The 27228-nt window shown below is 42.0% G+C and overlaps 3 protein-coding genes across 4 annotated transcripts in view; all 3 read left to right on the top strand.

The window, feature by feature from the left end:
- Positions 1-900, top strand: part of sh3bp2 (SH3-domain binding protein 2) — a 32732-nt gene extending 31832 nt beyond the window's left edge. Inside the window, exon 15 of the transcript XR_013963469.1 lies at positions 855-900. The gene's annotated coding sequence lies outside the window, so the exon portion shown is untranslated. The remainder of the gene's footprint in view (positions 1-854) is intronic.
- pdzph1 (PDZ and pleckstrin homology domains 1) lies at positions 901-18083 on the top strand. The gene is made up of 13 exons (XM_080756346.1): positions 901-974; positions 4300-4388; positions 5871-8087; positions 8818-8985; positions 9399-9566; positions 10022-10123; positions 10788-10898; positions 13518-13696; positions 14236-14393; positions 15603-15645; positions 15947-16133; positions 16698-16833; positions 17823-18083. Exons 1-13 carry the CDS (start codon positions 913-915, stop codon positions 17920-17922), a joined length of 3720 nt encoding a protein of 1239 aa, XP_080612472.1. The 5' UTR covers positions 901-912; the 3' UTR covers positions 17923-18083.
- Positions 18084-21411: 3328 nt separating this feature from the next.
- The window catches only part of ror2 (receptor tyrosine kinase-like orphan receptor 2), a 36497-nt gene continuing 30680 nt past the window's right edge, over positions 21412-27228 (top strand). For both annotated transcript variants that reach the window (XR_013963467.1, XM_080756312.1), the window contains exon 1: positions 21412-21787. Coding sequence is in view for 1 of the 2 variants with exons in the window: in XM_080756312.1 (XP_080612438.1) it covers positions 21712-21787 (76 nt within the window). In the remaining variant the exon portion in view is untranslated. The remainder of the gene's footprint in view (positions 21788-27228) is intronic.

Genomic DNA, 27228 nt, shown 5'->3' with positions numbered 1-27228 from the left:
ATGGTATATGAAATGATTGGACATTAAGGGAGTTATTTTCAGACAGGCAGTCCAATCATCATCAACCAAAATGACAATCACATTGATTCCTGAAAGTCACCCCTAATGATGCTTCAGAACGTCTCTGGATATCATGGATGTTGGCTATCATTTCATTTGGTGAAGCACGTTGTTGATTTAAAGCCTCACTGTGTAACCTTTTTATATACATTTGAATGTCATATCTGTATGGTAGTGCACGTTAATACAGTATAATAATGTGTTTTGTGTCCCTGCTCTTCTATTGAGACATTTAGATTGTGTCAAAGGTCATGTCTCACCTAGACACAGGATCTGACACGAATTTTGACTATGGTCAAGATTCAATTAAATTAGTTCAATGGTAAAAGCTGCAGCCCTTGAGCATGAAACCCGATTCAAATCCGGGGTAGAAGACAAAAGGTAAAAAGTGCTCCTTATACAAAAATACTATTTATTGGCTTCACCTGAAGCCCCCATCTGTAGCCTACATAACATTAATGTCAGAAGTGCGACTGAATATGATGATGAGGGTTATGTTGATTATTCATTTTTGTTGTTGTTGGTTATTGTCTCCGCCAGGCCATACGGCTGAAGGCCAGAAACGATGTTTTTGCCCCTGTCCATCATGTGTGTCTGTGAGCAGCTAATATCTGGCACCTTTGGGACCGATCTGCGTGAAACTTTGCACGCACACTCATTTTGCCTCAACAAAAAGATTTGGTCCAAACCCTCACCCGAATTGGTGCACCATTATCTCTGTAGTCATACGTGAGGCATCTGTCAGATTGAATTATGATTGACTATTAATAATAATAGCTGATCCTAACCTACAGGCATGCAAACAGCTCCGGGGTGAAAAAAGGTGACAAAGTGCACCCATCTCCACCCACCATGGACCACCGTCAGGTCCAGCGACGCCGGCCACCTTGCCAAGAAAGCTATAGCCTTCAACCGTGAGTAGCAGAAAAATGGTGCCAAAGACAAGGAGATAATTATGTTAGTGTCAGTAAGCAGGCATCATGCAAGCAAAATAACTATAATACTGGTGACAAATGTTTTTTATTCTTGGTAATTAATCATTCCAATACCTTTGAAGCATTTGTGCCGATGAGTAGGCCAATACCAGAGTCTATTTCATGTATTTTGACATGTTTCAACAAGTAAGCATTGTGACAGGCCCTGTTGTCTTGGGATGTTGTGCTGTGAAACGCGCATGGTCTTATGACTAAACATCAGGCAGTTGAATTAAGTCATTTTATGTGAAGACATCCTTCATTTGTCCAGTGTGTTACGATATTAAGAGAAATATAAAAATATTTCATTTTTGTTTTTACAAATGGTCTGACCCCTCCCACCATGGTCCAGACGAAAATGCCATAGTGATTCATCTCCATCCAATGTACAGTCTGTACAGCAGCTTGCAGTCTGTTCCATACCTGGTTTGCCTATTGCTATTTAGTTATGTAACTTTTGCAACTTGTGGGTGATTAGCATAACATTGGTCATGATAAAACCATACCAGCTATCACTGCACCGAGTAGCCGTTATGCAGCGACAGCGTTATGTACGTACAGTAGGCTATTTCACGGCTTTTAAGAGCTCCAAAACTGCAGAATGTTGACATATCGTGGTCTGGGTGGTCGGACTGGCCACTGTTATTTGGCAAATCTAAGCTAGCAAAAATAAGACTTACTTCAACTTCCAACTATAAGTTAAGTATTTTTATATAACTGTTATTATTTGAGTTCTGCTTTTCTTTTCCATTGATACAACAAGCACATCTTTATTTAATGTAATCTAGTCATTAATGACTGTAGGAAAAAATAACAAGGCTTATTCAATCTAAACCTATTTGTTGAATAAAACATTTATAATGCAGATTTTTACATTATTCGAGTGTATTTTGGTTATTGTGGGCAGTGGCCCAACAAGATTAATATTAGTTTACACTGGTAGGCTATGTGGGAGAAAAATGTAAATAGAAATCTAAATAAAATTAACAGATGGGTTTGCCACCACAGATAGCAATGACCACCACAGTCCACCTGGGGGAGGAGTTGAGCTTGTTGGTTTAGAATAGTTGAGCTTGTTGTTGGTCAAAACAAACAAACTAACCAGACAGATAATTCTACTCCACTACATGATCAGATCTCAGAGGCAAATATTGTAGTTTTACTCTGCTATAAAGGCTCATACATATTCTGGATTTTCGGTGGTTACAATGTATGTATGTATGAGCCTTTAGAATTTTAAAAGTTTAGTTACAACTTACTTTGCAGATTTTGACTATTACGAGGCTATTACTGTCTCTCCAGCTCTTACACAGAAGTTACAGAAAGTACATTTTCAGGTGAAAGGCCGCCCACGCATGACATGGGTTGGCCTGGCATTTCCAGAGCATGTTTATTTCAACGATTAATCGAGCGATTGCTTTCCGGTTTGGACCAATATGGTCTAGTATATACTGTAAGAAGTTCCTATAGAACAGCGGTCATCGCCATGCTGGCTTCAGTGGCTTGTGGTGGACAAATGGACCATAGGGGTCCATTTGGTTCCATCAGAGTTAGGCCTATAGGGGTCATTGAAAATACAACGTTTGAGAACAGCCATGTCTTGATTTTAGTGGACTCCCAATATGCCACATTAGCGTAAATCAGTGTCGTACATATTCTGATCTGTCCCCAGTTCAAATGTGATTATTTTGGGGGGGGGGGTCACGCACGGCCTGCATGGAATGTTTGAGAAGCACGGATCTAATGGACTCCATGCAGTTTGCCACTGGCAGCAGTGTGTCCTACTCCCTACCAAGGTAACAGGCTTCACACTGATCTCACAAGTTCACGAGATTAGACGTGTTAAGCTGCTTTAGGATGAGAATAGACACTATAAGCCACAATGTGGGGTTGTCTCGAGCGCTGCAGTTCACCATCCACCAGCGTTTGAATTTCTGATACTGAAGACATCTGGTAAGCAGACACATTTAAGTGATATATAATGTGTTTATCATTTCTCTGCAAAGGCATATAGGCTATTATCTAGAGTCTAGACTTTGACATTCTACCATGCTCATGAAACCCAAAGTTTAGATTTTATAACTTGTTGCCAAATGCATATTCTGTACATGTTAGAAGGTGCATTAAGTGATATGGTTTTTTTTATAGAATAAGTGGCTCTATATTGTGGCCCTATATTCTAGCTCTCTGAAATCAGTCATTGAGTGTTTGTTCAGTAACAGGGGTTCCCTGTCTCTCTATCTCTGTAGTAAACAAGAAAATGCATTTTCAGGTCGGGATGCCAATGTTATCCAAACAGGAGTGAGACTCCTACAGGATACAGAATTAACACGTGCAATTGGTGCTTTAACACAAATAACCAAATTGGAACTGGAACTGTATCAAATCAATGCTGATAAATCAGTACTATCTTGATTGGCTGAAATGTGGCACACACAAATATTTTATTTGAAGTGCCATACTTTTTCTTTTCACTATACAGTATAGAGCAGGGCTGACCAAATGTTTTTGACTTGAGCACTACTTTCAAAATGACCGGCTCAACAAGATCTACCCATTGCTGAAAATAGTATCAATCAAATCTGTGGGGGCTTTGGAATAGCGGTGATGGTGGTGCATATAATACAAATGCACTTGGAATGGGAAATAGAGGGGAGAAAATATAACTTTGTAACTTACTACTGAGGTTTGTGCGAAACACTCTTGAAAAGACAGTATTGCATTGTGGGTTTGAGCTGACAGGCCCCTTTTGATGTCAATCAAGTCAACTTAATTGGCAGATGCCAAAAATAGTTTTTTTGTAATATATTTAAATTATATATTTTTAGGGGAATGTCATGTGATCTACATCTGCCTTTGTGATCTACTGGTAGATCATGATCTACATTTTGGGTACCTCTGATATAGAGCTTTTATAGAGCTTAGATTGTGTTGTTGTTTATTTACAGATCTATTGACTGATCCATTAGACTTTGAGCTGCCAGACTGATTCAATAATCTGATCAATGGTTCATCCAGGAACGCCTGCATAGATAAATACATTATTTTTGACCGATGAGTGTAAGCACATTACAGTAGTAGGTCATGGAAAATGCTACCTCATGTCACCGAGCTTTCTGCCGTACCTCTTTACCGGTTTAGATGCTTGAATACTTATTAGTCAGACATCAAGGCTAAAAGGATAACACAAACTCTTTGTGTTATCCTTATGCTTTGAATCACCAAACCAACACGTAGTGATAATTTGTTTTGTTTTGCTGTCCAGTTGGTGGAAGGCTGGCGGGTCACTGTGGATAATGAGCAGGCGTGGGCGGAGGAGGAACAGCAGACGGAAGAGCTCCGGCGGCAGTAAACGTATGTGAGAGACTTTAACACCTTGGACATGTGCACGGGGGAAGTTCATCTCATAGCCTACTTAGCACACGGCTTCTCAAGGACCTCCACGTTGATATGTATTTGGCTACGAACCCCCAGCTGAAAATGTTTTGTGCCATAGGGATGAAGCAACGCAACATTTAATTTAATTTTGTTCTAAATACTGTTTTTATTAGGCTTTTTTTTAATCGACAATGATAATAAGTAATTCAGTTAAATAAAATGAAAAAAATAACAGGCAATGTAAATGTTCCACATACAATACATAATAAAAAAGACATATAAGTGTGATAAACATGAAAAAACAAAACAACAGTTAAACAATGACAAGTGTGAACAGACAAACAAAACAGGACAGACACTCTTGCTCTCAAACTTCCAACATGTTGTAAATTAAGTGAATTACAGACATTCTTTTTTAAATAAGAAAAAATTAAATAAAGAAAAAACACTCCGTTCCTTTTTTTCCTTTTCTTTCTTTCCAATTTTCTATTGCGCTATCTATTGTGTAGGAGGGGTTAGCATGCACCTATTGAAATATTCAATGAAGGGTTGCCATGTCTGGTAGAATCTATCTTCACTCCCTCTCAATTCAAACTTAATCTTTTCCAATTGTAAGTAGTGCATAACATCTCTCATAAGTGAAGTGTGAGTCGGAACCTGTGCTTGTTTCCAATTCAACAGTATCAATCTGCGAGCCAGTAGAGTCACATATTTTACCATGTTATATTGGAAAGTAGACAGTTTGACCCCGGGCCCCGTGACTCCCATAATTGCTGTCAGTGGATCCGGGACAAAAAGTCTTCCAACAATGTCTGACAGTGATTTAAATATTTAATATAATGTATATACTTTGCCAATATGATCTTAGTTTAGTTCAATGCCAGAACATATGAGCTAGAGTGGCCGGCGACTGGCCACATCTGTTGCAGGCTAGATTCACATTTGGATACATTCTGTTGAGTTTTTCCTTTGACAAATGTAACCTGTGTAATATTTTAAACTGTATAAGACCGTGCCTGGCACATACTGAAGAAGAGTGCACAAACTTTTGAGATGTAGACCATTGCTCGTCAGTGATAGATATTCCTTAGTCGTTTTCCCAAGCAGTTTTTAAATACTCCAAGGGGGCATTATTATCTAAACATGAGAGAGAATTATAAATAATAGAAATACCTCCTTTGAGCAATGGGTCAGGTAGAAATATAGATTCCATTGATGAGTTGGGAGGTATGTTTGGAAATGAAGCAGTGTGTTGTGTTAAGAAATTGCAAGTTATTGTTGAACTGTGCAATAGCATCACATACATTTAAATACTCTTCAGACTGTTTTTATTGAGTAAAATCAAACCAAATTAACAATTTAGTAAAACAAAAAAATATGTCTATCATTTTTACATTTCTTTATAATAATTATGATCAATCAGCCTAACCATGCTTTTCATTTGCTTTCTTTTTGCAGGGGGAACTTCCCCACTGGCCTTTCAAAAGAACAGCAAAAGCAACAGTGTGAGTTACAAAGATGATGTAGTTGAAAAGGGTGAAACGGACTCCTTCACGAAGGAGAACTTCACATCCGAATCAGGCGACGAGGACAACAAATGTGACAAACTACCAGAATCAGACGAAGAGGACAACATATGTGACAAACCACCAAGCAAGGAAAACAAACACCACCACCACCTGGATACGTCTGAAAACAATGTGAATCCTCCTGACCTCACAAAGCCAGAGGCCAAAGTAAGGACGATTAAGATCACAACAACGGTGTCCGTTGAAAACCTACAAAGGTCATCTTCGAACGGCACATTGCAGCAAACGGATCATTCCTCCAGTTCACCATCGACAGTCACTAACAAACGGAAAATTGAGTGCATTGGATCAAGTGTGAAGTTTGAAATTCAGGAAACTCTAGAAGTTGATACATCGGGCGTTGAGGCTAAATTTGTTCTCCTGAATCGAAAGACTGATGGTACGGAACCTTGTCTACAGAGCAAATGTGATAGCGAGTGCGCACCAAATATCTCTTTTGAGCGAAACGTCATCAGTAAAAGCCAGAATGAAAGCACCATCAGTTATACGTTTAGCTTCAGTGAGGAATGCCAACAACATGATGCACAGGAAGACACCAGGAGAGTTGTTCCATCCCCATTTGGTGACACGTCCATTTGTCGCAAAAGCTGTTGCACTAACGACCCAGAATCAACACTGCCCCCACTCTCGTATATAAGGCCTCAAAGAAAAAGACAGTTTTTATACAAGAGTTTAAGCTGTGATCAATTCTGGGCCATTCCTCCACTGCATCAGTTTACTGATAGCAAGTATGACCCTATAGATGACTTTACGCAAAACATAGCCTCTTTAAATATTGCTGCCAGTCTTTGTACAGGCAAACAGGAAGGGACACTCAACATTAGGAAGAAGGATACCTGTTCACTGGATGAAGGACAGCATCTTGATATAGCACCTTGCTTCGATCAGTTATGCATATCTGACAATTTGGAGCCAATGCTCGTTAGACACTCATCCTCCATTGGCAGTTTTGTCAGCTTTACCAATGACTTCATCAACAATCACGAGATGAAGGCGTGGATGCGAAGCAATAGCATTGCTACTGTGGAACGTAGAATGTGTTCTGTGCCGTTAAAAAGGCGACAAACTTTCCCCGGACTCTCCGAATGCCCGAAGTCAACGCTAGAGGGTCGACCTTATAGGATATCTTTCTCTGTAAGTAGCCTGTCTTCCTTAATAATGCGGGATGACATGTTTTCTTTATTTGGTACAGGATGGCAAAAGTCTTGTCAAACTGGTGGTAGTCGCCGGCTTAGTTCAGAGATTCAAAATGACCACAATGAGATCAGTCCCTTCAATGATGCAAATTTTGAGCCAAAAGCCGAGGATGTTTCCACAGTCTATGCTCAAGAAAAGAGATTTCATCCCGCAAAATACAACTTGAGGACTGAGAATATTGAGGACATCACGGATCGAGGAGATCATGGCGGCAGTGAGCAGCAGGTGCTGGAAAGTGGAATCGACGAAGACAATGGCGAGGTAGCAGCATCTAAAGCCGACAAACTCTCTAAAGGAAACCTACTCATACAGGTCATCCCTCCATCTCGCTGCGGCTCCGAAGAACGCATGCCCGAAGAAGGCAGTGGCTCAGCAGTTGCCGCTTCGAACCAAAGTCCTCCGGGAGCGCAGGCGGCCGTCGAATTGTCAGCTGACCGTTCCCTGGAAAGAAGACGTCAACTGGACAGTCAGAGTTTAGGTTCAGGAGAACCCACCGTGTTATGGGACAACATGACGGAGGAAGATTCACTAAGCACAAATGACATCACAGAGGATGATGATCACATGAGAAAGCATCTCACTGTGAGAGAAAGCATCTCCAGCCCTGCGATCTCACAGGTTACTGAAGAACCTAATGACCAACGGCTGGTTAATGGAAGAAGAAATGGCAGCGAAGGAACAAACGGCTCCTCGGTGGCTGCTGTTCTACATCTTGCCAGCAGCCCAGGGCACCAAGAGACCCAGTCTCACAGGGAAGAGACCCAGTCCCACAGGGAAGAGACCCAGTCCCACAGGGAAGAGACCCAGTCCCACAGGGAAGAGACCCAGTCCCACAGGGAAGTGCAACTCTGTACAGCTGAGGAGACGGAAAAACAGGATGCATCTAAATGTGAGTGCATATCATACTACAGCGTGTAAAAAAGCACCAAAAGTAGCTTTTATGTGACTACTAACCAGTAAGACGCCAGGCACGCATCCACCTGGGTGACAGCAGACTGCTGCAGGCGAGCGCTGGCGCTTTGGCATGGGGGGTCAGATCAACATATGGAATGAATTCTGTACTGGCCATATATGGAGAGTGTCTTGAGTGTACAGGGTTTGCTGTGGTCAGATCAACATATGGAATGTCAGAACAGGTCAGCTCCATATGGAGATCTAAGTGTGGCAGTGGGGGGAGTGTATTTAGTAATAGTATACAGGGTTTGATGAGAGCCCAGTTAGGGCCAGGCCTTAATTCTCTGGCCTGATGAGAACGGCAGTGGGGGCAGTGTATTGAGTATACAGGGTTTGATGAGGGCCCAGGTAGGCCTTCATTTTTGTGTCTGTTTTGGGCCAGCTGCCAGGCGCGGCTGCACTAATAACTTTGGGGCACGCCCGTCTAGAGTTTAAATGGACAGGTATCAGTCAAAAGGGAGACATCGAAGAGGAAGTATGGATGGGGAAGGATCAACATATGGAATGTCAGAACAGTTCAGCTCCATATATGGAGATTTAAGGGTTTGAGGTCAGATGTAGAGTTGCTGGCCAATATTGATGACATCAGGGATCTCCATATATGGGCATTCATTGACTTAATATTGTGATCTCCATCCCTGATGATGTCACGTGATATTTTTTAGCATCTTCCTTCTGGGTGAACAAGTGCCTGAGATCTTCTCCTCATAAAGAGCAGAACAGTGGTTCTACTGACCACTGGGCCAAGAGACGCAAGTTCTTCAAGGAGAGCAGGGCGTGGAGCTCTGCCGGAGCAGCTTCTAACACCAGCGACATTGTGACAGAAGACTCGGGTAAAGTTTAATGCATGCACAAATGTATTTGGTGATAAGAGTAAAGAGCACATTATCAGCAATCCCACAACATCCAGCAGACACAAGATCACAGAGGATTCTTTCAAGCCTTTATGTATTCTTGAAAGACATTGAGGTTGCCCTCATTTGCAGTGTCATAGTACAATTTCATTTTCACATACATTTTCACATCAATGCTAAAACAAAACAAAACGTTCCCGTATCGTGTGATACAACACAAGTTTAAAAGCAGCTGCAGACTCAAATGTTTTATGGTCATGATTCACCAGGGAAAAATGAATGGGGTCTGGAATGGATCGATGGAACCAGAAAATGGCCGCCCGCCACTGCTATGCCCTGTATAGAATGTTGGGCTCATTTCTGAAGCAATTTTGTTTTCTTATTTTGTGCAGTGTCAGAAGAAACGCCCCCGGTGGACCTGACAGTGCAGCACCTTGAAGACAGAGGGTTCTACACGGAGACGTTCCACTCGGCTGCCTGGCTTTTCAGAGGAGACGAGGCCGGTTCAGACACCAGTCCGCCCAGCGGCCTTGCCGCCACCAGACCGCACCAAGTGTCAAGTAAGTATAGTCTTGCGAGCCAGACTGTTGCCTCCCACATTTTTATTATTATTATTATTATTATTATTATTATTATTATTATTATTATTATTATTATTATTATTATCTTATTTTCTTTTTTGACACAATTCTGTAACCCATTTTTCACCAAATTGCCTACACTGTGGTCCTGGGTGATACTCTCCCTCTGCCAGTGTGGGGAGAGCCCCGAACTGAGCTCATGCTTCCTTCAATGCATGAGGAGTGAGCAGGCCACTTCTTGTCACCTGGCAGGGGGAGTTTCCCCCGTAGGACGTAGTCACCTCCAGCTGAGCTTCCTGTCTTTTCTTCAGTGCTATATCGTTTCCAAGCCGTACAGCATGGCTGGTCTCACTACTGTTTTATACATCTGCCCTTTCACCTGCTGTACACTGGCATAGTGGAGTTAAATGAACAGTGTGGATTCTTTCTTTTAGATCGAGAAAGGACCATCAGAATCAATAAAGGGATGGGGGACTACCCATGGGGCTTCCGAATCCAGTTCTCCAAACCAATCGTGGTCACTGAGGTCGACACAAGTAAGACTTTCTTTCCATTACAAGATTAATATTAATATATTGTCAATTACTTCCATGAGAGGGGGAGCGGTGATGGAGTTAGTTGCTTTAGCAGACAGTTTGAGGGTCCAATGGAGTTAAGAGTTTTTTCCCGAAGCGCTCTTTACTACTTTTCTTTGGTTCAATATTTTCAAAACAACACACAGACGTAAAGGGTGTTCAATAGCACTGATTTATCCAAACAATCCAAAACCTAAAAAATGGAGTTAGGTGGTTTCCTCCCAACAGCAACAGAATATTCCCCCCCCCCCTTCTGAATAACATGTAATTCCGTCCAATCTGCATGTAGAGTACCGGTATGTTGTTAATATAACTTATTCAAGATGTATGGTAGTATATTTTAAAACAATATAACTTATACAATCTGTATGGTACAGAAAACAATATAATATTTAATATTTATAAAACAAATATATATATTAAATATAATATAATAAAATATAATATAAAACAATATAACATACAGTTGGGGTAGTTGGTTATAGATATAGAAACGAATTTCAACCTGATGGTCAAGATTCGATTTATCCCCTGAGCAAGCAGGCAGGCTCTATTTGGTCAATGTTTATAAAAAAAAATGTATCAGTACTGGCTCTTGTAAATTATTTTCTTTCCATGGTTTCAGACGGACCTGCTGAAGAGTCCGGCCTGACAGTGGGAGACTATGTGATGGCTGTTAACGGGACAGATGTAACCAGCATGCCTCACTCTGAGGCGGCGGAATTGGCCCAGACAGGTATGTATTGTAGTGGCAATATTGTGTGCCAGCCTGGACCTCCTGCAAGCGAAGATTTGAGTTTAAAATGGTTGCTTATTCTGGGGACCCTATGAGGCTATAATACATCTTTATTGTAAATTACAACAATCATTCTCTAATGGCCGTGGTTCTCTAACCAAAATTTGTCAGCAGGTCCCCATCTAAACATACAGTATATGTGCCATGGACCTCCATTCAAGATGTGTGCTTGTGGGTTTTTTAATAACCACTGTATATAAAGTAAAGTAGATATTGTTTGTAGATTTTGTAGATCTGCTATTTTCATTATTATTATTATAATTATCCGTTTTTTATTTATTTTATATTTTCTAACAAAACAAACATGTAAATCACCAATGCACATAGGTGGCCTTACACAGGGACAGTTAAAACAACAAAACAAAGACAATAAAAGGGGGGGGGAATGGAGGAAAAAAAGAACCGTTAAAGACAAAAACAAAAACGATATTCATAAATATACTGTAACTTGAAAAACTCAAGTCAGCTAAATATAATAGGAAAAAAAAGAAAAAAGGGGAAAACAACAAACAGAAAAACAACATAAATACAAATCATATACAGACACTACAGACCAGTACAAGACAAACACAAACAAACACAGACAAGGACGAGACAAGACAAATAAGACATGTACAGTACAAGGGCTACAGATAGCCAAAAGCAAACCGTTGGTCACAACGTCCTATCAATTAAATAATTAATTGAACTGCGTCAAGAGCTTTGTCCACAGTGTCCGCTCTGGCGCCATTCATCTTGGCAGTAGAACGCTCCAGTAAACAAATATGAGAAAAGCAATTAAGCCAATTTCTCTTCAAGTTAACAGTCGGTTCAAACCAGTTTTTGATAATTGTTTTCTTAGCAGCAGTTGAGGCAGCTAATACTATGCGTTTGTCCTCCTGAAAGGTTAATGCGATGTTCGGGTTATAACCAACGAGAAAGAGGGCTTTACCAACAATGGTTGCTACAATTTCCTTAATCCAATTCCAAAAACTTTTGATAGATGGGCAATGCCAAAACATATGCAAGTAGTCAAGAACAGATGGTACATAAGTCTGAATTGACTAATTTACATTTAAATCTATGCTCAGGCGTAAAGTAAAATGTATGTATACATTTATAATTATTAAGCTGTATTTTTAGATGAGGAGAAAATAATATTCCAAACAGAAGGCCAATCCCAAACCAAATGCAATGCCTGGAAAATCCTTTCCCAACTGTTTGTGACTAAAAGTGGTTTGGTTACAGAAATAAGTTCATCATATATTGAGGCTACTAATTTACCTTTGGTTGTGACTAATTGTACCAAAGGGTGTTGGGGTAAAGCTGCATCCCAGGGTACACCATATGTTCTCAAAGCTTGAGATAGAAAAACCACCAGGAGCCTAGAAGAGAATAAGAGAATAATCATCTTTCAGGTCTTTCGATGTATAACATAATAATGCTTAAATGGTTAACTTGTTGATTAGATTACCTCGCGTTTTCTTTGCTTACTGTAATTGCTCTGAATTAAGAGCGTCTGCTAAATTGTAATTCCTGTAAATAACCTTTTCATTCACGGCACCCCTTGAATTACACTGTTTTTAGAATCATATGTCGTATTACGGTAGCCTGCAGTTCAACCACTCAGTGATATCAAGGGGGAGTGGTTAAACCAGGCTAATATTACGGGACGTACAGCACATATGCAAATCTTCCCCCCTATACTGATACAGTATATCACAAGGAATATTTTAGAGAGAAAATGGGTTACAAAATCTTGGGATATTTTAAAAAAATGAATATTTTAGAGAATGTCTGTTTCCATTATAGAACAAATTGAAAGTAAGTTGACGTTTAACCACTTGAACCTGGAAGCTCACTCACAATGCGTCACGTGACGCGTTGGCTATTTTTGGTTAGAGCTTTGGTGTAAAGTAAGTAAGTAGTAAAGTACAGTGCAACTCAGGTCTGTTTTATTTAGACTAGAGTCTAAGAAGTGGTTAAACTGATATCCATCCATCCATTCCATCCATCCATCCATCCATCCATCTTCAACCGTTTATTCATAGTCGGGTCGCGGGGGCAACAGCTCCACCAGAGAGCTCCAGACTTCCCTCTCCAGAGCAACATTAGTAACTTCCTCCTGGGGGATCTCGAGGCGTTCCAAGGCCAGTGAGTCGATGTAATCCCTCCAACTGCGCCTTGGGTTGTGATGTGAAATAGATAAATAAAATATCAACGTATTCTGAGCCACCCTTGGACTTGTCACGGCATCCTAGGGTGGTAAATGGTAAATGGTGCATTTATATAGCGCCTTGCTTTACATAGATTGTGCATTACATTCACACACACATTCATACACCGATGGCGGCAGAAACCATGCAAGGCACCAACCAGCACATCAGGAGCATTTTGGGGTTCAGTGTCTTGCTCAAGGACACTTCGACACTAACTCTGGGGGAGCCCGGGTTCGTAACTGGCAACCTTGCGTTTACCATCCAGCTACTCTACCCCTGAGCCGTGCCCCTGCCACAGCACCCACTTTGAGAAACCCTGCTATAATCTGTACGTTTATGATGTTGTGCTGTTTTGGAACAGGCCCAGACGTCCTGACTCTGACCATTGGGTCAGACATCGCCAGCACCCCCAACACCCCCAGACCCACATGCAGGGGCTACCTGTATAAGCGCACCCACTGTGGGATCATCAAAGGCTGGAGGAAGAGGTGGTTTTTGCTCTCAACCGACGGCTGCCTTTATTACTACACACACAAACGGGTGAGTTATTATTACTAAGGATGGGGTGATAATCGTTACTTATCATTTCTCGTGGGTAAAGAAAGAAAACGCTCACAATAGTCGTGAATTAGATTTTGTTGAGCTACAAATCCAGGACCACTTAAACACAGTAAACACTATACTTGATAAAACAGACCTGTAAAGAGCGCACTTGGTACACTCTTATTTCACTCTACACAAATCAACTCGCCAAAAAAAAGCTGATCTACAAAGCTCACAGCGTGTTGCAACGCGAGCTTGTAGATCAGCTATTTTTGGCGAACATTCCCGTCAGGGTTCAATTGAATTTGGTTAAAAAAAAGTGGCATTTAAAGTTTTAAGCTTGATTATTAATCACAATTATTTTTGCCACAATAATCGTGACATTTTCATATCGTCCCATCCCTAGTTATTACTACAGACACAAACGGCTGCTATTCTATTGAGACATTTTTTTATAGATGGATGGGTGGATAGATAGATGCATACACGTGTGAATATGTATTATACATTTCTAAAGTGATTGAATGTGATTCCAGGATGAGGGAAGACGGGATGCTTTATCGGTGGTGAAGATGGAAGGAGCCGATGTGAGACCAGACGTGACCCTGGGCAAACCTTTTGTGTTCAAGTGCTGCCCTCTGTCTGCCAGCCGAGCGTATTTCTTCTGTACCACCTCCAAAATGGACATGAAAAGGTACAGTGTACCGTTTGAAGAAAACCTGTTTAGAGCAGCAATAATTTGAGTGTAGTTATAACCACTTTAACCATGTTTTATACCTTAAAAACTAGCAGATATCAAGCTCATAAGCTCATAGTCACTTCATGCCGTGCAGCTGTTCTTTTGCATTCTTTTTAAGATTTATGCATATCTTTTAATACCGGTATATATCGTTTTTTAAACAAACATTTTTAACACAAATATTTTCTTCTGGGGGGTCCCTGGCACAAACACTTTTCAGATGGTGGGTCCACGGACAAATATAGCATATAGCAGCCTATATAAGCTTTCACGCCACTACATTCATAGCCAAATATTGTGCTTTTCACTCCACTATAGAGCGCCGCAGTCCCGCCCCTTTCAGAAAAGCGAGTGGCCCAGGAAGTGGAAGCCCCATGCATTCTCCCATCGGCACTTTTAATATAATTTATTTAAAGACGTTTACCGCGCGGACAAAGCCAATTCGGATCGTGACGAATCATGACAATGAACACAATATTTTGGGCCGATCAAATACTTTTTAAGACGAAAAATAAAACAAATAGTGTTGTCTCCTGACTTTCTTTTCTTCTTTCTAATGATTTGATCGTCCCAAAATATTGTGTTCATTGTCATGATTCGTCACGATCCGAATTGGCTTTGTCCGCGGCGTAACCGTCTTTAAATAAATTATATTAAAAGTGCCGATGGGAGAATGCATGGGGCTTCCACTTCCTGGGCCACTCGCTTTTCTGAAAGGAGGCGGGGACTGCGGCGCTCTATAGGACTCAAACTTACAACAAATACATTATGAATTAACCACTTAAGCACTATTTAAAAATAAATTGTGAAATTAGCCAACACATCACCATAATGTCAATCATCAGGGTGAGGGATATGATTCCGACACATTTCAGAAAAGATTTAGCGCCATTTAATCATTCATGTAAAAAATGTATAGGCTACTCAAGTATTATAGTACAGTACGCCTAATAAATATACTTTGTTACTGTCCACTATACTAACTGCGTGCCTGCCTGCATGCATGACATAGAGATTCCACTGTTAGGTTCTTAGCATATGTACTGTATGATTCATGAGGACTTTATGTATTTGATGTATTCATTTACCAACCATGTCTTTTGTTCCTGTAAGTCGCTCTAGATTCATGAGCATCTGCTAAATGCCTAAATTGTAAATTTGCAGGTGGTTGGATTCCATGCAGAAAGCTGTACATCCCATTATTCAGGTAACAGCCACGTCTTTTTTAATATTTCCCCTTGCGGGTCTTCATTTTCACTTTTCTTATCCAATTGTTTGAGATATAGGGAGGGGACATTGTAGAAAGCCATTTTACTGTTAATATTATGATTGCTGTTGTTATAAGCCTTATATTACGTGCATAGGTTTCGTTGATTTGTTCGGAGGAATTTCATCGAGAAAACGAAACGTTGTTACAGTTACACACGTAAATCAAGTCAAAATAAATTGAAAGGCAAGTCGTTCTTTAATCTTTTCTAACTCTTCAACGAACTGTGTGATTGGCTCAGAACCATGTGTGGGTGGACGTGACCCGACACAACTCCAGTCTGCCCCCGCTGGCCGTGAAGCACCCCGACTGCCTGGGACTCCTGCACCAACTAGACAAGACCAAAGACGTGTGGGTGCAACGCTACTGCATTCTGAAAGACGGCTGTCTCTACTTCTACAGCGGCATTCGCTCCACTTGTGCAATAGGTAAGTAAGGGCTTTACTATTGGACTGGATCCCAGCTATATTCAATTCACGGGTTAAAGTGATTAAGTCATTTGTATTCCATAGAATTCAACATGTCTTCTATGGAAATATGCCGTGTACTGAAAATAGGCTTACAACACGTGTTGTTTATAGCCTATTTTCTGTTATTAGTTATATGAAGATTAAAGATTTGAAGTGGTCAAACTAGCAATAGAATACATGCTCAATCTTCCAGAAACACTAATGATCTCAGATATGTCATAAAAGCAAAGGTTGGCCCTCTCTGGCATCTGGCATATTGTTTTAAAATACAAAATGACTATACTTTTTTGTTGTCAGGGCAGGTATGGCCGACTTTCGCATCAATCTGCAATTTCTTCTACACTAATATTGCTTAATTATGCCTTATGCTCTATATATTCATGAGTCTTCAACAGGGGGTCTTCAGAGTTACTACAGGGGGGGCCACCAAATATTTGTTCTATATATGACTCAAGTGCTGGGGTTGAGCACCACTGAATCTACAATGGAGATACAGTAAAGTTAACTGTCATTCATCTCCAGGAGGAATATATCTTCATGGTTATTCAGTAAAGGAGCCGCCACTTGGATTCAGAAAGTCCACGATTGAGTTGAAACCTCCGTCCGATGAGTTCAAAACCTTCCACCTGTGTGCTGAAAATCCTACTGATCACAAACGGTAAGGTTGTGTACAAGTGAATTCCTTTGAATCGTTAATTGTTGACAATCTTTTTTATAGATGCTAGTTACTAAGTTACTAGTTCACATACTCTCTCTCTCTCAGAGTATGCACATGCATTACTTTTCCACTTGGACACGCCCCCCCCCCCCCCCCCTTCATCTAGACTGAGTGGCAAAACATTGGGTGTACTGTAAGCACACTTAAGCCGCACGAAACGCCTAGCCCATAGGCGTCTCTTCCGGTTTTTAAACAGCTGGTGGATGGAAATGACTGCACGCGGCTGCAACTTGATGTGTCGGCAAAAAAAAACTGAAACACTTTGAAGCCAAGCTGCAAGTTGAAGCCACACGCGAGTATCATTTCCATCCACCTGCTGTTAAAAACCAGGAAGAGACGCCTGGATTAGGTGTCTTGTTGTAGCTTCTTGGCGCGTATGTGCCCGTTGAGCAGCATGGAGCATTGGAATTTGGAAGCGCTCTGCATACCACTTGTTTCTAAATTGCACATAATGCAGGAGGCAGCAGGACGTTGCGTTGTTGAAAATGAAAAATGATCACCTGCACAGAATTTATTGCCAGAAAGTAGCTCCTAACATGTCTATGGTGGATTTTTATGAAACAAAAACTTTGCAGATAGAAAAACATAATTCAAGCTTTCCATATACAGCTGCAATGTTCATGAGTTTAATACAATCAGATAGGACTTTACTGTTTGGATGGGCTGTCAAGGCCAGAAAGTAGTTTTTGCCTGAAGATGGTCTTTGACCGAAACGTTGCCTAAATAAAATTCGTATTGCAAGTGCAGATGGTGTGCCCGTCTTTGTGCACTCAGAGCATAGGTGTGCACTGTGCATAAGACTTTGTTGCCCCTTGCCACTCAGCAGGCAATAACTCCCTGGTAGGATTTTGTCACTCAAAAACATATATACCATATAAAATGATTAAAGGTTGTAGATAGAATGTTAATGATAGTTTTATTGCCTACAGATGGATAATGGCTATCAGAGCATCGATAAGAAAGTGGTCACCTTTTCACCAGGTCATTCAGGACTACATGAAGCAAACTCAAGAGGAGACCAGAATGTGATGCTTCTGGATGTATACAGTACCACCTACCACTGGTCTCCCACCCCCACGCTAGAACCACCCCTGTATTGTATTAACATACTCTACCTATACATACTCTACCTATACCATACAGATTGTATAACTTATATTGTATTAAAGGTCTCATGACATGCTGTTTTTTTTCCCCAAACACTTAAAGTCTTTATTGTGGTCCTTCAAACGTGTATTAAAAGGTTTTAACATAAAAGTCCACTCCAGTGAGCCATGGCAGTTTTTTATTGTCTCCACCAGGCCGAAGGCATGGGGAGAGAGTATGTTTTGCACTCCATCTATGTGTGTGTGAGTCTGTGGACGTGTGTGTGTGCGTCCGTCCGTCTGTTACCAGCTAATCTCCGCCACCTTTAACCCGGTTGATGCCAAATTTTGCACACACTCTCCCTGGATGCCAACAATGAACCTCTTCCCCAAATTTTCCAGAACGGCCTGTTCCAGGAGACTTGTAAAACACGTTTTGATAATACTCCTCCAGATTCTCCAGAATCCCACAAATCGTTACACAGTATCTCTATGGTCATGTGTTCAAGACGGATCTGTCCAATATTTCATATTCCATCCTAATTGGCTAATTGGCTAACATTGGCTTTCAAAGTGTGTGTGCGCGCGCGCCAGTATATTGGGTGAAGATGTGTTTAACATGTAAGTGTACTACCAACCTTTAATTGTTGCTGTTTTGTCAAACGGAAGTAACGATGGCTTGTTGTCAGCCTGGATGCATTTGACACAGCACATAGCTGGAGATCTCTGTGGCTGTGTGCCCGTGTGTGAAGAAAGAGTGCAACCCATAGAGTATTAAAAGGATAGAGACTGAACTGGCGCGAAGCTCCGCCCCTCCGCTATTCATGTCAGTGGAAGTTGCTCAGTGGTGTTTTGAAGCCGCCGGAGGGACCGTCTATTTCCGCCTTTTTGGGCGCACTTCCGCATTTGACCTCCAAAATTTGGAGGTCAAATGCGGAAGTGCAACCGAGCGCTCAATGTTAAAGCTCAGCTGCACAGGGTTTCCTCGTCATGAATCCACGGGTCCGCCTGCAGTCCTTCCTCTTACCACTAGGGCCCAGCGCTTCAACATTGGAGTGCCTATAGCTGGCCCCTTGGTGCAACCTGGCTGTGAGAAGTGGGCAAACTGACTGTGGAAAGTGTGCTTGGCAATCAATTCGGCCCACTGGCAGAGCCTGATTGGTTGAGCCTTAATTGGCTAATTGGCTGAGGCAGAGGCTAGAAATTGCACAGGTGAAAGGAGTTGGCCTCATTAGGCCCACTGGCAGAGCCTGGCCCAGCTGAAAGTAGTTGGCCTCAGAGTCATTAGGCACACTGGCAGAGCCTGACTAGAGCCTTTTGGTGGTTCTGGACAACCGTGCGTCCGACCGACATACCGGGCACTGCGGGGGTGTGGAACATCGCATGCATCGCCCTTTTCTCCACAAGAGGGCGCAGCGTTCCCTCACACGATATGTGACTGTATCATAGGACTGTAGGCCTATACAAATTTACAGATTAGGTTTTCGTTCATTTTAACAGTTAACCAGGGGAGAGCGCGAACGCAGTCCCCCACTACCACAAATTATGCAGTCGAGGTTCCCACATTTGGGGAATTCGTAAGTATTATCAGCTCGACCGGAGTGCAATGGCCAAGCCTCAACCTAGGTGAACCACCTTCATGATCATCATGGTCTTTCCCCTGCCAGGTAAGTATGAGTTGTTCACAGAGAGATGGAGATAGCCATTCACAGACGTACCAGTCGCACTGACGGTTACTGACAAACAATTTACAATTTAGGCATTTAGCAGACGCTCTTAATCCAGAGCGACTTACATTAAGCAAGAACAAAAAAAGCATGGGAATACATCACATAAAAACATTTATCATGAAACATGTGTAAGCTAAGAAAGTAACAGTGGAATATCAATATAATGAAACTATACATATAAACTACTATGCTATACATATGTACTATGAGCAATTATAGTGCTGTCTTCATAACATGCTATAAGTCTGTGTCAAATGCTATCTAAGTCTACAGAAATGCTATCTAAGGGGGTGGGGTAAGTGCTATGGGACAAACAAATATAACGTTCGTTCACCCAAAAACACACTAGGCTACTATGTTGACATATTGTAATTTGTAACATAGTTGGATGAAATATGGGAGAAATGTGCTACATTTTGACTAATATAGCCTATGTTGTTTTGGGGAATTAAAATCCTGTACCCATCATGTATTGCATGCAAGTAGCATATATTAGCATATGAGACAGCCCCCCTCCCCCAAAATAGACGAACTTCCCCCGGAAAACAAACACCCCAACAGCAATCAAACCAGCCACCAGACTCTAAATCTAATGATTGATTGATATATAATATTTTATTCGGTTTGTAGAATGGGTAGGCCTACAGTTTAAAACGATAGTCCAGGTCATTACAACTGCTACAGGAAGGATAAAACCAGAAAAGGCACTATACATCAGGGACAGGGTCCTCCATTTTCAATTCATCAGAACATTGAAAGAATTCTATGTAAAAGGGAAATCATCACAGATAAGCCAGTAAAAAAGGGAAAAACGTGTAGTATGGAGGGAGAAAGGGGGGAGGGGGACTTTACCTTTTCTACAAGGGCCAGGTACGTCATGTGCTTTGTTGAACTTCCTCTGGTCTGGTACTGTGATTGTGGCCTTTTCTGACATTAAGGAAGTATTTTGACAGGTAGGCCTGCATGATTTTTTTAGTGGTGTAGTGAATCTTGTAGACCAGGTCCATTGCAAGTTGTACGTCGAACACCCTAATCCATTCCAGCCTATTAAAATTGGCAGGTGTGAGGTGGGTTCTGGGAGTAAGGCCAAGTAGTAGCCTGACCACTTTGTTTTGGGATGTCTGGAGCCTGGGCCTTTGAGGTGATGTGCTTTTTTTGAAAAGGTTACACACACACACACACACACACACACACCGACCGTGTGCCAGTTTCCTGACAGTAGACCTACACTGTATATACTACTAGTATTTATTTATGTGTGTAGCCTATTTATGTATTTTACTCGTAAGAGTCAATGTTTAGTCTATGACTCTATAGGCCTATAGAGATCCAACAATGTACATTTTGCATCACACCAGGATATAATAGATTATATGCCTTGTTGTTGCCTTCAATGTTTTTTTGTTTGTTTTTTCCTAATAACAAAAATCGCAAATCATGCATGCATTGGTCAACAATTGGGACCTTTGGGAAGAGAGATTTTTTTGAACGACAGGCTCAGTCTATCCCATCCTGATTCGTTCACGGCTTTTGTCCCTAGATGGTGCATGTCCACAACAGGCACTCTTCCGTGCGTGTGTGTGCGCGCTCGCGCGTGCGTGCGCGTGGAGGAATTCACTCCTTCCTTTCAGTTTTTTGAAGCTCGGGGCAGCAGCAGCAACAGCAGCCTGAGAGCCCACCTCCATGCAACGACAGAGGAGCGGAGTTACAACTGGTGTGTGAACTGAACTGCGGGGAAAGAAAACACGCCTGGACCTAGCAGCTACCATTACGCACCAACGCACACTGCACACACACACTCACCATCGCGCACATAAAGAGACTCGGATTGAAGTGGTTTTTTGTCTCCCCTCCGATAAAAAAAACAAAAACAAACGAAAACTCTCACCCTGGATTAGATGAGAGCAGGAATGCACCAATAATAACCCCATGGTCCGGGGATCGCTCGCTGGGAGTTGTTCAGTAAACTAAACTTCTACCGTTACGCAGCAGCAGGAGCAGCGATGGCAGTGGACCAGGCTCTGAAAACTCTGCTCCTCATCGCGGTCTTCTCCTGGCCTCAGAATATCCGATGTCAAGGTAAGCATCGCAACGATTGCATCCACACACTTTTTATCTGATAGATGCAAACTCAACGGAAAACTTTTGAAAGTGGGCATTCAAATGTAACGCCCGGCGTTATTGAGAGAAACAGGGCAAAATGCCCTTCGCTTTGTAGTTGCAGAAGTCGTTATTTCTGTGTGTAAAATGGCTTTATTATGTCCCTCACCACCACCACCAGAAACTACATCTGCACTTAGTCTTAGGATATTTCATTTGCACGCAGGGAGAGCTTGCATGCATGGCGACGCACTCTTTTACTTGTGTAATAACCACGTGAAAATAGCTGATCTACAAGCTCACAGCGCGTCGCGTAGGGACGCGTTGTGAGTTTACAGATAGGATATATTATTTTCGGTGGAGAGATTTGGCGTATAGTCTACCCCTGGGAGAGGGGGGTAGATCAACTATGTTAACAGTTGAAAGACAATTGAAATGATATAGGATCTATTACATGATTGAGTCTTTTCGGAAACGTTTTGGCCTGTTTATAGATGTTGAAATTGCAGAAGTGTGTTTTAAGTGAGAGCAAAAAAGACCATTGGAATTATTTGTTATTTGGGTCTATTCGGAAACCTTGGCTGTTTATATTCGCAAAGTAAAAGCTCCATTGAGTCAACATGACTCCCGTCCCAATCCCATGCACTGACCCGTTGGGCCGTTGTGTGTGTGCTGTGTGTGTGTGTGGCTTTTTGCAAGAGGCCAGAAGTTAGAACCAAAGTCGTGACTGTTGGTATGGTGGTGGTATCATCTCAGACCTGAAGATATTGAGATAAGGCAACTATTTGGGCGTGTTGTTAATTAGATTATTCAACGGCTGGAGGTTGAGTCTCATGCTAATTAATGTACCCCCCCATGGGGGTGACGGACAAGGAGGTTTCCTGTTTTGAGGTCGGGGTCTACTACGCTCCATTTGGTATTAAGCCAAGGCAAGGGGGATGGGCCTGCATGGAGTCGTTGCTCGTTGGCACTTTACTTCTAAAAAGACAGTGTGTGTGTGTGTGTGTGGCCGTTGCTATTTTATGCAGTTTCATTGATATTTAGTATGAGGCATTGTCATGGATGCAGCATGCAGTCAACCGTAAAGTAGCCTAGAATGAAACTCTTTAAAAAGGGCATAGATCAACGTGTAACAGTTTGAAACAATGTCTGGATTATAGTTTATTAATGTAACAGAATCATCTGCACCATCAGGGATTTCGGCCTAGATTATGACGGTGGCAACTAAATAAATCTGTTTAATCCCATGCAATAATTGTAGTTTGAGAAACTGCAGTTGAATTAAGTTTGCATGAAGAGGCACTAGATAAATGTAGGCTATATTGGAATTCATATAAAATTCTCGCAGTCATCATATTATAATCAAATTGGCGAAATGATTTTTGGCACACCACAGTGAAAGAAATAGTTCATTGGAATATACATATGTATCCAATCCAATGCACAAGCTCACAAACCATTGTGAGATTATAGATCGGCTATACCGTTTATAGGCTATATAGGCTATTTAATCATGATTACAAATCATTAAATCTCGGCCCATTTTCAAATGGGGGGGGGGTCTGCACAGCCAAAAACAATACGAAATCTTGCATTAATACTTCAGTCAAAACCACTGTCATTATTATTAAGTAAGAGTAAGTAAATGTGAGGTACATAATATGCGGTTATTAATAATAATGGCAGTAAAGCAAGCCCCCTTTGGAAGTGTGGTCAATCATCTTGAGCAGGACCATAAGGACTGAGGGTAGTAGGAAGGAAAACAACAGATCACTGGCCAGTGGCTGTGGACTGTGGAGCCTAATAAAAAGGCCTGCCTGCCCTTTGCACACTTGCTGGAAAGAAACTTCATGTACTCAACTAGTACCCATACCAAATATCATTGTATGAATACGAAAATAGCAAAACAAAAACAGATTGTCAAATATTCCCAGAGAACTTTGAAAACAGCCAATCTACAAAGCGCTATTTTCACAATTTGCATCTGCTGAACCGAGTCAAACAAAGTGTAATCCCTTATCCCTCAACTCCTAACAATTCCAAGTGCTTGTCCGGGTGGGGCCGTGGGGGGTCCCCCCCCCAGTTCAAATATAATCATTTTTGAGCGGCCCGCAGCCTGAAAGGGTTGAGAACCACTGGTGTAGGGTCTCTCCACGGGGACAGACTCCCTCCCTATGTGCTCTCCATTTTATCAAAAGCTGTCCCAGCCAGGCCAGCTGATGATAAGTCATGCCATTGACACGCTAATCAACTTGCATGACAACAACAATGGCTGTTGTCTCCCCTAGTCTAAAGAATGGAGTCCCTTCTTTCTGGTTCTTTTTCTCTTCCACAGGAATGGAATCTGTGTCTGTCTGCGTTTATGGCCAGGCTGCTCACTGGAGCAACTTGGTAGTAAACTTTACTGTCCTTTTATACATTGTATGGCCTGGCGTTCACACCCTGTCCCTACGGAGTATAGGCTTCGTCCCACTGGTGGGAAGTAAAAGTAACTAACTAGGTACATTTGCTTACGTATATCGTTGCTGTCATAATACTTTTTGTGTGAATTAGTGCCCTGGCCTACTTGATCATACTACAGTGTCACTCAAAAGTAGAAGATCCACCAGCTCTAAGCGCGGTGCGAAGCGGGGCGCTTTAAGCTTGTAGATCGGCTACTTTCTTAATTTGAATCCTGAAAGTAATGAACAAGTAGGACGTATAGGTTTCCACCAGACAGAGACTGCAGAGTTTTAGACAGTACTTTCACCTAACTTATTTACATTTACTTTCACCTAACTTTACATTTTTCAATGCTTTTTACTTCTTTTTACTTCCACCATCGATTCCAGTTTCTTCCTGAAAGAGTGTTTTAGTTCTAGCCAGTTTCTCCCTGAAAGAGTGTTTTAGTTCTAGCCTACTTACACACATGCTTGTTGTAAAGGATGTTGTCTGATACTAAGAATTTGTAGGCTACACTCAACCACATGGAAGCAGCTTCAGCCCCGAGGCCATGCAGGCCAGTCAGTCAGTTTCACAATCACATTATTTATGTCTTTGTAAATTGCCAGCCGGTGACAGACAGGCCTGGTGGAGGAGAGCACTTGAGTGTAAAAGACTCTGCTGCTGACGCTTTGTTGACGTGCATGGTTCCACCGGGGAGATTTTAGAAGGAGTTGACAAACATTTTGGGTTTTTTACGAAGGTCCTTTCATCATGGAACCAGCTGAGCTGCAGGTGAATGCTCTTTGTTCACTATAACACTCCGGGAAGGTTGACAACGGTGACTAAAGTGAGGCCAAATGATCCCACTGCATTATGGGAGTGGACAAGACAGACAGACGTAGACGGGAACGCAATGTCCCCCCACTACTTGTGTGTTTGTTTACGTCAGTTCTTCGCAAACAATTGTATGTCAAGCCCCCCCCCCCCCCCCCCCCATGAAGCCACAGCCTTTGAGATTGAAAAGATTTGGTTGGTGCCAGAGATCTCTTGACACAAGAGAAGATGGTAGTTGTTAGATTTGGATTAAATACAGAAGGTGGGGAGAGAGAAACCTATGATCACTCTGAATATAGGCTAGCTGTGCATAACTGTAGTCCTGGGTTTTTAGAAGGTGGCATGTACACACCTGTTTCCTGTTCCAGTTCATTTTCCTCACCATAGCTTTGTTTCATTGGCTCACCTGTGTTTCATCATGTTTAAATTTTCCGCTTAGCCAATCAAAGTATCAAACTAAGCTATGGAAAATGAACTGGAACACGAAAGAGGTTATGAAGACCCAGGACTACAGTAAAATGTGATTTATTTAGAAAGATATAATTGATACAATTGGTCGCCAAGTGGGCGGCAGCAGATCTTGCGAACATCCAATGTGTACTGGTGCTAGATCCCGCGGGTAACATGTAATAACATGTAACCTCCCGTTAGTCCGACCGATTACTAACACCAAACTCTTACCCTAACCTAACCTCAGTCTTAACCGGGCCACGTAGGTCTCTAACCCTAACCTCAGTCTTAACCGGCCACGTAGGTTGCTAACCCTGTAACCTCAGTCTTAAGCGTTATTCATAGTCTGGATTTTCGGTGGTGAGGTGACTACAACATGACGTCACGAGCCGCGGTGAAGAGCAAACCACCGCCACCGCCCCAGCCCTTCTCTCTGTTTTTACTCACCACCGGCGCTCAACGTTATTTCAGCTCCGGTGGTCACCTCACCACCGAAGCAGTGGTCACCTCACCACCGAAAATCCAGACTATGAATGAGCCTTTAACTGGCCACGTAGGTCGGACTAACAGGATGTTGGACTTATGGGCAGACCCTGATCCAACGACAGTGTGTTGCTAGGATAGAGAAAGGTCGAAAATAAAAATCTACCGATAAAATCGGTAGATTTTCTCCTGATTTGTCTGAATGAAAAAAGCCTTTTCAGTATGAAAATATTGGGAATATTGTGGCTTGTGACGGTCAGGTCCAATATTTAGGTAAGTGACTATGGGGCTAAAGAATGGTTCAAAAGCTATGTTCACATTCACTCTTGCATTGGAAATAATAGACTCCAACCTTGCTTCTGGTCTCCTAAAAAGGCATCTAGCTACTATTTTTGTCTTGACTTCAGTTCAGAGTCTATTGTCATTATACATTCTCTGACTTTCTGGCTGATGAAATAATTATCTAAAACAGTTTCAACCATGGCTGCACTATTCTGTGCATGTTAATATTAAAAATAAGCGAAATAGCTGATTTTGCAATTCGGGATCTGCAATTTTTGAAATGGGGCTTAAGGGACTACCATTCCTCATTTTGATGGATAGGGGACCCCCTGGATCCCCCTCAATGAGAACCACTGGTTGGAGCCGAACTCTGGTTTGCGCACTTGTGCATAAAACTTTTAAAAAACAAGGGCTGTAGTGGAGATTTGCACGTAATAATTATGTAAACATAGGGCTGTTCGAACGGGGCACGGTGGCACAGCCGCCTCACAGATAGACGGTCCTGGTTTTGATTCCTGCCAATGATTCTGTGAGCGTTGGGGGCGTGTTCTCTCCTCTGCGTCATCAGCGCCCTAGGTGGGGTTGGCGAAAGGGCCGTTCTGTGTGGAGTTTGGTATGGTAGGTGAACAAATAGGGTACAAAAATCATGGGATAATCGTTGGATTCGTGTTAATGTGTATTTTCAGACATTTAACCTTAATATCTAGTTCAACTTGATCGTTGGCTCTGTACTTGCAGGTCTGCTCTTTTCCCCTCTATACAACAACTCTACAAAAATAGCCGATCTACAAGCTCCGCGAGGCGTTATGAGCTTAGTTAGTTTACACAAATTACACAAATATTTGGCGGACCCCCTGTGATTACTAGTCTGAGGACTAGTAATGGTTATACAGGATGGTTATTCTAGGATGGTTATACAGTATACACCAGGGGTGTCTGACTCATTT

This window comes from Protomyctophum bolini (genome assembly GCF_963924005.1).
Source record: "Protomyctophum bolini genome assembly, chromosome: 22".
Lineage (NCBI taxonomy): Eukaryota > Metazoa > Chordata > Actinopteri > Myctophiformes > Myctophidae > Protomyctophum > Protomyctophum bolini.
The sequence above is the reverse complement of the archived record's forward strand: the minus strand, read 5'-3'. Positions and strand labels throughout refer to the sequence as shown.

Coding starts and splice junctions, on each gene's coding strand:
- pdzph1 (XM_080756346.1), top strand. CDS start 913: ATGGACCACCGTCAGGTCCAGCGACGCCGGCCACCTTGCCAAGAAAGC. Junction 10,124..10,787: donor GGTCACTGAGGTCGACACAA/GTAAGACTTTCT, acceptor CCATGGTTTCAG/ACGGACCTGCTGAAGAGTCC. Junction 13,697..14,235: donor ATTACTACACACACAAACGG/GTGAGTTATTAT, acceptor ATGTGATTCCAG/GATGAGGGAAGACGGGATGC.